Raw genomic sequence first — 10,247 nt, 5'->3', positions numbered from 1 at the left:
CAGCAGTGGTTCTCAAACTTTCCCCCCACAAAATAATTGGCTTTCCAGGTACCACGAAAATGACCTACATTAAAATGCAGGAGCGTACAAGGCCTAAATATGAATCAGAAAACGACAAAGTGGTTTTCTTCATAAAGTTATAATATTACAAGGGGAAAAAAAGTAGTTTTCCAACAGTAAAGCCCACATTTTATGTGAAAAACTTCAAAAAGACATATAAAGTCATAATATTACGACAGAAAGGAATAGTACAAAGTTAATATAATATGGGGAAAATCAACACCCATTTACAGGGATAAAGTTGAACTATTACGAGAGAAGAAAAAAAGCGACTAAAAACAGAATAGTACATTCAATTTTAGTCGAAGAAGAATTTTAGGGGGAAAAAAGTAATGATTTAATTTAAATGTATTGCACATCAAATGTAAATAAAAATGTACCTAAATAAAAGTTTTATCACAAACTTCTGACATTTAATTCAACTATATTAAACAGATTAAACGTTCAGTTTCAAACTGCGTACTGTACTTGGTCAATGATTCATTCGCGTACCACTGGACTAGAGGAAGCCCAAGTACCACAAGTGGTACTCGTGTCACACTTTGACAATCACTGCGCTACAGTATTTGAAGTTTTAGTATGCTAAAGTATGCAGTAAATCTGAGTACTGCGCGTTCCAAAGTCAAAGGAATTATGTTGTAGTTGCCAGTTTTTCATCTGCATCAATGCATTATTTTGCATCCCATACTATGTTACTTAGTTTACATACTGTATTCAAATTGGTGTTTTATATGTCACCAGCAAAAATACAGATCCTGTGAGTGCAATGTTGAGACAGAGACAGATGTCAGTCAAAGCAAGTGAGAATTAAATGAAACTGGATGTTCTCTTCATTTTTTTTTCTCTTTCAGTAAAATGCCATGAACTTCAGAAGATGTGCGGCGTGTTAAAAGAAGGTCAAACAATTACTTTGTGACTGAATAGGACTTTGAGATGAATGGGAATTTCCCCTCAGTGGTTCCAATCAAGGATGATGTTATCTCGGCTGAAAACGGGTGCGTGAAACTGTGCCATGAATTCAGGAAATTAAGAGCACGGGTTCTTATCTTATTTGGCAACATCTCGCCAAATAATCAGACAATTTCATTCAAGCTTCCTTACCAGGTCAGCCGCAAAAGGTCACAGATTTTGTCATTTGATGCCAAAGGAATGAAATATTCTCATGAAATTGCCACAAATAGTAATAATATCATCTGACATTAGCCAAAGCCACAAATAGCTGGATAAGTCACGACTTAACTGAAAATTGTGACACATTGGGAGCGTTTGCATTCGTAGTCCTCGAATGATTCAGTGGTTCCCAGTCTTTATTGAGCTAAGCCACATGTTTTTTTTTTATGGCACACCAAACAAAAATGTCCCCAAAACTATATATCGTAAATAACTCGTTTATGGCAGGGGGTACGTTCCCGACACCCCCATCCCCCCCCCCCCCCTCCCTCCGTCGTGATAGACGAAATCAGCAAAGTAGTGATCAAGTATTTATTGTATTATTTATATATATTGGAAAGCTCACACATACATACACTGTAACACCACAAAGCAGTACATGATTGTCAGGTGCAGTTATTATTTTTGTCCACTTCGGGTCACCATCCACACATTCTGCACTATCCAAACTGTGACTGTGAACGTGTATATTCCTTAAAAAGGCAGGTGTGGTCTGTTGAGTGACGTTGAAGGCAGCATATGAGGACATACTATTGGCTAGCTATTTCCTGGCTAGAGGTTTAGCCACTCTGATGTTCAGTGACAGTGTTAGTTGACGCTAGCGGCAGATGTGCTAAGAATGTGCTTCTGTTTACTGTATTTTGTGCCGTTGATAACGTCTCAAGGTATTCCAATTTACTTACTCAGAGTTAAATGTGGGCCCTAGTTGAACACAAAACTATTATTCTGTTGTATGAATAGCACTATGCGGGTAGACTGGTTAATTGTACCGTCTGCCATCTAGTGGGCAAACGTTTAGTTTTTGTGCCTGTCGCTATACATAGCTGGCATAACCAAATGAAAAAAAGACCAATTTTTTTGTTATATTCTTATAAAATAAGTAATTTTCGGACCAATTAAGTGAAATTGCTTCATGTTTCCACAGCACACACACCTGGTGATCTCTCGTGGCACACTACTGATGTGTGTAATGGCGCAGGTGGTAGACAACACCGTGAATCACAGAATGCTCCAATGCTTCTGAGAGTCATACAAAAGGTCATAACAACAACAAAAAATTCCAAAGCAGAAATTGCTGACACGTGCAGATAAAGAGAAAGAGTCATAGTTTGTGTTGAGTATGAAACGTGTTGACGGTGGGGGAGGGGTACGAAGTGTGGGGACCCCACAGAGGGATGGAGTACGGGTACGGGTAGATGAGGGCAGAGTGAGTTGCGTTGGCAGGAACATAGCGGTACGTCAGCTGAGTCTGAGGTATTCTCATCCTGGGGAGGAAGGCCGGCTGCCGCGGCGCCGTCCGCAGGTGAGAATCTCTGCCCGAAATGTCGTAAGGCGGCGCAACCCAAGTGGCGTGGGCTAGCCGCTGCTGGGCGGGAGGAAACTTCGCTGGCATTGCCGTGAACGTCTCCCAGGGCAACGGGAAAGACTTGTTGTGATGCGTCGAAGCGTCGTGCGGGATTCTGCGGCCTGGCCGGATTGGAGCAGGCCGCGGAAGCTGTGCAGACTTTGTCGGAATTTTGAGGTCTTTGCTGGCAACATTCGGCTTCCAGTCGACGTCTTCAATGTGATCTTTGTCCTTTAAAAATGTGGCTTGATTTCTGTCTTTACTCTCTCCTGCTGGATCTTTTGACATTGGTCTCTTGGGCGCGTCATCACTTCGGACGAAACAGTCTGGGGCCGCAGCTGAGTTATTTTCATCATCTGACGAGATGGAGCACGGGGATGGGCTCCTGGAGGAGAAGGAGGAGGAAGAGAGAGGACGAGGCGAGCCGTCGGAGGAGTCGCACTTGTGGCTGCCTGAGGCTGGAGACACGGAGCGCTGGATAACAGAAGGCCTGTCTTGCTCCTCCCCCTGCGGATTGGCCAGAAGGCTCGCCTGGGCTAAGCGCTTCTTTTTCTCCAGAGGAGAGATGACCTTTCCGAGGTTTGCGGGCCAGGGCGATGCCGCCGGGCCGTGCGGCGGGTGGCAATTGGCATAAAGGCCAGGCGCCGGGGACACTTGCGGCTGGTGCCTGTCAGCGGTCCGCGACCACAGAGCAGAACCGGCACGCGGCGCTGCTTCACTCTGACTTGCGGCCTCCGAAAGCAGCCGCTGCAAAACAAAACAGCTCGGAGTCAGAAGAATCAATACATGGGACACTTTCAGCTACTTTCATCCAGCATGATGCGATACGTACCGCAGAATCTTTTTCTCTTTCCGACATATTTCCTTTCCCCTTCCACTCTGCTTTGTTCGTCTTCCCCCCCGAATTCCTCTTATAGGGCTTCCTTGGCTTGCTGAGGGGCAAAGGCTTATCGTCTTCTCCTCTTCGATGTCTTTCGTAGGGCAACAGCAGCCTGCACCGTGAGCCAAACTGCGTGGTTAGACATGGCTTTCGGACATGAAATCAGCTGGGAAGGGAAGAACGGCTCTACCTCTCGTAGTGTCTGCGAGTGCAGGTGGCAGCACTGGTGCTACCGGCACTGCCTCCCAGTTCATCGTACACTTTCTTCCACAGGCGTCGCGCTGTCACCTGTTGACGATTGCGCTTTGTGACACCATTCGTTATCTGTGCACTGAATGCAAACTTTGTTTCGTTGGAGAAGTGTGTAGCGCGTCCCATAACCGCTGCTTTGACTCCACACACACGCATGCCCGCGTGGCCTCCATTTTTTTTACTGACCGTTTGGGGCATTTGGATGGAAATAGTAACAATATAGTTTTTTAAAGCTCAACTATAAGACCCATTTTCACATATTAGGATAATTTTGAGAACATTTATCCATTTAAATAAACGGCCCTTAGAACGCTGGTGTCAAACTCAAGCTCGCGGAGCCAGAAAATTTTCAGGGCGGCGGGGGATTTGAGCTTATTGCCGTTCGACCTTGCGGTCTTTTGCCGGGGGGTGGGGGGGGGCGACGACGACACACATCATGGTGTCAGTCACCCCTGGCAACAAATGAACACTTCAATGCAATAAATTCACTTACTGAATTGTATCCACCCAGTTTCTCAACCGCCTTGTAGATCATCCAAAGGTCAACTGCGAGTAAAATCAAACAAGTTGGAACTCAAGTATATTGGCTGCACCTCAGCATTCCTACTGTGTTGACCAGTAACAAACTCACTCTGTTTAAAGCCCAAATGTGGAATCCTTTCAATGGGCGAGCCCCTCTCCTTCATGAAGGCGTGCAGACTTGAGACGAACGACTTCTCCTCCATATGCAGCAGGCTGCCACGCGATCCGTCCTCACATTTCTCAAGGACCTCAGTGGCCGGAGGAGACGTCTAATATGGAGAAAGCACAGCATTAGGAGATCTGGAGAGCCATCAGTCCGTCCGTCCGTCCGTCCGTCCATTCATTCAGATGTTGCACGTTAGTACACTGTAAGTAATAAATATACTGCAGTCTAATGCTACTGTAATATTTGTACAATGGGTGCAAAGTGGGAAGAATAAAATTCTAGACAATGTTCCAATATAATGATGAATTATAAGACCCCCGCGGGCTTGTTCTAAAATTAGCACATCGGTCATGGGACATTGTGAATTCCTAGGAATGTTGCACAAGTGATCATTTGAAAATGCACAGTAAATGGTTGCAGAGATCTATAAGAATAAAATATAACATATTGATGTTTATCTGTTTCCCACATTGTTAAATCATTGTGGATGATGGTGAGAAATGATTCATGTGATCACTGTCTTCACATAGATAAATAATATCATTCTTTATTCATAATAACATATAATGAAAGGTCATTTGAGCCCTTTTTTACTTTCAGAAGTATGGATGAAACTAGTATCCCTTTGCATTAATCGGTGCTCAAGAAGAATAGCTCTCAGTTTCAAAAAGGTCAGTGCCCACTGTTGTACAGAGAATTACGTTTTGAATCGCTAAGCATAATACCTATTAGTTTTATTGGACATCGAGACTTGAGAGGACTTCAAGTTATCAAGTATCGATCGATCATCTCAACACAAATCCTGTTGCAGTGCGAAATATTTCAAGTACCTCACAATACTGGAAAATGCAACTCACAATGCACACAAAATGAGTCTTCTAACATTTCATCTGTAGTTACTCCATCTTTGACACATTTCAGATTGGCCACAACCTCAGAGAAAGGAATTGACAATGTCACTCACTATTTGTGGTTTGGAAGGAAGTGGAAATGAAACAATGAGAGTCTGCACAAGCGTCTTAGTTGAGAAGTTCCGCCGAGTGCTGAAGAAGATGAGCCGCTATTTTAAAAGTGGTCCGTGTGCACATGACACTGACTGTGAACTATTGTTACCAGGCAAATACTGCCTGGTGCAAGATGTTGCTACGGTGAAAAGGATGAGTCAGGCCAAATATTCAAACACGAAACCTCACATTGCCAATCAGACAATCACTTTCCATAGATTGGAAGTATGAGAAACCACAATGGACGCTCTCGATATTTTCATTTGAGTCAACACATGAAGACACTTATATATATATATTATATGTATTTTTTTTAGGGCAGCCGTTCTACAACAAACAGCTCATGATAGTTTCATGTTGAATCAAGTTCCTCTCTGTGGTTCCTGGTTCCGAGAAGTCGGCCAGCGCAGTGAGTAATAGTGAAGGTGCGGGCCTCCAGGCGAGTCCCGACTGAGTCAGCCGTCATCTGCCCGGCATCGCTCTTTTCCAGCTCTGCCGTTTCAAGGCCTCAGTGGTCCACTTCCCTCACTCGCAGCCCTTGCAGACTTTGTGATCCAAAGATCCAAATTAAGAGACTTCTCGGTACTTGTACACCTCTCAAAACCGGTATGCATTTGCATCCGGCGACTTCTGCTTTCAGTTCCACTGTTTGGTTTGTTGTCAACCAGGCAGTTGAGTCCACTTCATAAGGATGGAGGTTTTTCCCCGTATTTGCTTTGTCAAAACCCGTGACTGCGTGGTCCCATTCTCAGCGATGGGTGACGGCCGGTTGACACACTGCACCACTTAAAACCTTAACCCTTTAACCACCCGCTCAAGCAACCCGTACTAAATCATCACTTTTAAGGAGAATGGATGGCAACTTTTCCAGAGATGCCAGCTCAACGAGTAGAGTAGACCATGTTTTCAAACGAAAGATTTTACATTTAGAGCACATTTTGTCCGTGTAGAACTAAAATAAAGGCGTAATATTGCACGCTACGCAGATGGCACGCTGATAGAACTAGCCACTATGGTAATAGTTTCATGTTTTCTTTTTTCCATGCGCGGATAAAAACAGCAATGAAACAATATAACATAAATACAGTACATACAAATAAAGTAAATCCAATGCCCCCAAGCTTTTGAGCTGTGCGTTTCTTGAAAAAGTCACTTTTCTTCCTGTTTTTGCCATGATGCTGCTCTCTCGCTCCCCACTTTTTGTTCCCATCAAGTGACACATTGTCAACCATTTAACAGAGGCTAATATTTTAAAACCTTGATTTTCCTTATGACCGCCCTAAGAAAATATAAAATGCAATTGTTTTCGTATTGCTTGTTAAGGGGTTGAATTCTATTACTTCATGGACCCTCAGAACTTAAACACAATTCCTTCCTCATTGAAAATATCTCAAACACTAAATACATGTTTTGTCGAGTTAGAGGGAAGCTAAGAATAGACGAGAATATGAAGCGCCTGGAATCGGGCAAATCTTTGGGGAACAAATTGATATAATCGAGTCCAAACTGAACGGTGCAAGTAATTTGACCACTGCAACAGTTCAAGATTTGAAGTTTTTGTTAATGGCAACCAAAAATGAGTTCGTAGTTGGTGTAGCGTATGGCACCTAAAGGGTGGAGCGACGCTAGACACATTTCTGTCTGCTGATTGGTTGACAGAAGCTTGAAGAACATGTGTGATTTGTTTCCTCCTTGAGATACATCAACCGGTCTTGAAAATATTGGCTCCACTGGCTTGAGCTAATGACATCCAGGCCAATCGTCGTACCATACATATAACGTTGTTTACTTTTTATTGAGTCTATCAGGGAGGTATTCATTTCACAATATGTGAATTATTGAACTGCTTGAAGCAAGCACGCTTGTGCCTCTTATTTGGGCACCTGTATGAGTGAGATTGTGAGGAAAAGATGCTAAAGAATATCTTTGTTACGATGTTTGAAAAAGTGTGTTTTTATGTGTTTTTGTGTTTTGTTTTAAAAAAAAAAAAAAAGTGTGTGTGGAACGCGTCCACCACAATACGCGTCCACCACAATAAACGAGGGTCCTGTACCAACTGCAGCACGGGTAGAGAGCAGTTGATTTCAAACTCGGGGAAACTACGAGTGGGCGACCATGCTAAAGGTCGCCGCTACAGGCCGGTCAGAGGTCGCCGAAGAAACCACCAGCCTGGGAAAATTTCATGAACTCATCTGTCTTTCTCACATTGCAGTTTGCTCTCAGTTATGAGAAGAATATGTGCAGTTCCTGTATGGAGGACCAAATTGTGCCTTCAAAGAAGAATCACGCGTTCCTTGTTACTCATATCACAAGCGCAGCCGAAACGACACATACGATCAAGCGCTTCAAATGTGCACACCTTATGAAATTCGGCAAAAAGGGAAATGAGAATGCGTCTGTGTGTGGAGTCATGTCTGCAGTCACACATCAACTGTAAGTGTTGAAAATAGCTCAGAGGGCAGCCGGCAGTTCTTTTTACCTCCGCCGGTGTCTCCATATCTTCTTCACTGGCCACCGTCACACTTTGCTCCTCATGAGCTGAAAAGCAAACGCCACACGTTTTGTCCATTCACTTGGCGTCAGATAATATCACACTTGCAGCCGTGTGCTGTTCGCATAACGCATACTCGTAAATGTCGTAATATTCCAACGGTCGCACGAATATATTGTCGACGGAGACTGATATGAAACGGCAGGTAACAAACCACTTCCTGCTCGTGAACACAAGCGCTCGCGCGCACCACTGTATGATATTGTTATACACAGACTACACTGTACATTGATTCAGTCTGCAGTCACAATATTAGGAACACCTGCACTCTCGAACACGAGAGCTGAATCCAACCTTGTCTTTTTGAGAGAAGTATTCATTTAACAATATGTTTATTTTTGCCGTTGTAGTTTGCAGCGGTGAGAACAACGCATTTCGTCGTACTAATATATGAACTACCGTTCAAAAGTATGGGAGTCACTTAGAAATGTCCTTATTTATAGAAAATCCACGTTAACTACATTAACCATGTCTAGACTGAATTTCTGAGACATTTATTCAAAGGAAAAAAAAAAAAAAATCAACATTTCTACGTGATCTCAAACCTAGTGGAAATAAAATATTAGAAACATCTGTACAATGCGGTGCAATTTTGTGTCCGTAATGAAGGGTTTTCACTGAAGCTTGGGAAACACTGACTAATACCTAAGTTCTTGGGTATTAGCCAATTTGCCGTGCGGCATTTGAATCTGGTGAAAATATCAATGGAATAAGAACAACGCACACTGTTGAGTGCCTAAAAACTTACATTTTCAAATGAATGAAAGTCTCTTGAGGCGCCAGTTGTCTGCTGTCAGCTCTTCAAGCGCTGCATGGTTTGTGCGCAAAACCAATATGCTCCTTTTAAGATGGCTTGCTTCCTGTGCTGCGGCTTCAAATTCGAATTCTGCTTTCAATATAACCCCCGACTTCTCTATTTCATCTCTGTATTTCCAATGTATCACTTCTATTTTACAGCTCATGCCAACTATTATTCGACCCTATCAACACGCACCGCTCATTTCTTTTCTTTTTCTTTGTCAAAAATGACTTTTTGGGGTGGTTTGTTTCTTGAACATTTAGCAACTATTCATATTAAATACACACTGTATGATATGAGTCAATGTCTTTTCACAGGACACAGAATGTTACGATTACAAAAAAACAAAAACTGCGATGAATTCAAAGTTAAACTTCAGTTCAGTGATTCTCACCCATCTCTTGAGGATTCCTTCCGACGGGAGTGTTCAACAACACAAGATGATGTCTGTAACCCTGCACACACTCACTGGTTGACACATCTCACACACACACACACACACACACTCGCACGCACACAATTTTTTTCTCCTCTTATAAAGAGGCTAAATAAAAAGATCTCATCTCGTACGTCGTGCCTTCAAGATAACCATGGTTCATATTGACATGCTTTGTATGCGCATTATTCATTTGTTTGTCTCCCACAGTTTGGACGCACAATGTTCGTTTCCAGATGTATTCCTTTCAGTTCGTGTCCTTGTCGTTGTTGTCTATTTTATTTCCATATTGTAGTACAGTATTTTCATTTTGATTGCTATATGCTGTATGCAGCAGCCGACTCGCAAGTACTGTAGCCAAGACGTCTGACGGTCCATTGCGTTTATTAATATTACACAAAAAATAAGATATTTAAGATAAGGAAGTTAGTAAGTGATTCATCCCATATTGGAATTTAGACTTCAAATGAATTGTTAATTGGTGAATGGGTGTCTTTTTTGCTTGAAATGACACAAAACGCGGCACTTTATTAATCATAAAGATTATGCCCAGGCAGCATCTTTTAGAAATATCATGTTTCCCAAAACTTGAATAAAACATTTCTCTCATGTAAGCATGCGTTTGGAAATGAATAGTGAGGTAAGTACAGGATGCAAGGCATTTTTATACTGTCATAATAAAGTGTATGCATTTTTGACTATTTGATTTTTATATGTCATTGGGTAACATCAAACTGCTCCAAATCTACACAACCTCATTTTCAACTTACTTTTAACGAAGATGAAAGGACCCCTTCTTTAAAAACGTGACTGACCTTTGTCCTGATGCTAAAAATAAGAGATTGGGCCATAGCAATTTTCAATGACATATATCAAAATTAGAGAACCTGCAGCTGTAAGGCATGGCGAGGTAATTGTCACACACTTGTCATCCTTTTGAAAGAATAGGGTCAGTCTCATCTCTGCTCAGCCTCATATTCAGCTCCAGAGTTTTTTCCTCATCACCAACAACAAGAAAAAGCACACGCGCATGCACGCACAGACACACACAGTACAAAACTT

General features: G+C 42.6%; 1 protein-coding gene across 2 annotated transcripts; it reads right to left on the bottom strand.

Moving 5' to 3' along the window:
* Nucleotides 1-1,540: 1,540 nt before the first annotated feature.
* arid5a (AT-rich interactive domain 5A) lies at nucleotides 1,541-9,158 on the bottom strand. Of its 2 annotated transcripts, none has more exons than XM_061673278.1 (7): nucleotides 9,144-9,158; nucleotides 7,879-7,937; nucleotides 4,339-4,498; nucleotides 4,201-4,253; nucleotides 3,646-3,743; nucleotides 3,408-3,567; nucleotides 1,541-3,322 (listed from the first exon to the last, which is right to left on the bottom strand). In XM_061673278.1, exons 1-7 carry the CDS (start codon nucleotides 9,145-9,147, stop codon nucleotides 2,333-2,335), a joined length of 1,524 nt encoding a protein of 507 aa, XP_061529262.1. In that variant the 5' UTR covers nucleotides 9,148-9,158; the 3' UTR covers nucleotides 1,541-2,332. The 2 variants fall into 2 exon arrangements, with proteins under 2 accessions (XP_061529262.1, XP_061529263.1); XM_061673279.1 differs by lacking the exon at nucleotides 9,144-9,158 and adding an exon at nucleotides 8,699-8,784.
* Nucleotides 9,159-10,247: the final 1,089 nt, after the last annotated feature.

This window comes from Phycodurus eques, chromosome 3, assembly GCF_024500275.1.
Source record: "Phycodurus eques isolate BA_2022a chromosome 3, UOR_Pequ_1.1, whole genome shotgun sequence".
Taxonomy (NCBI): domain Eukaryota; kingdom Metazoa; phylum Chordata; class Actinopteri; order Syngnathiformes; family Syngnathidae; genus Phycodurus; species Phycodurus eques.
Note: the sequence above shows the minus strand (reverse complement) of the source record. Positions and strands in the feature narration are given on the sequence as shown.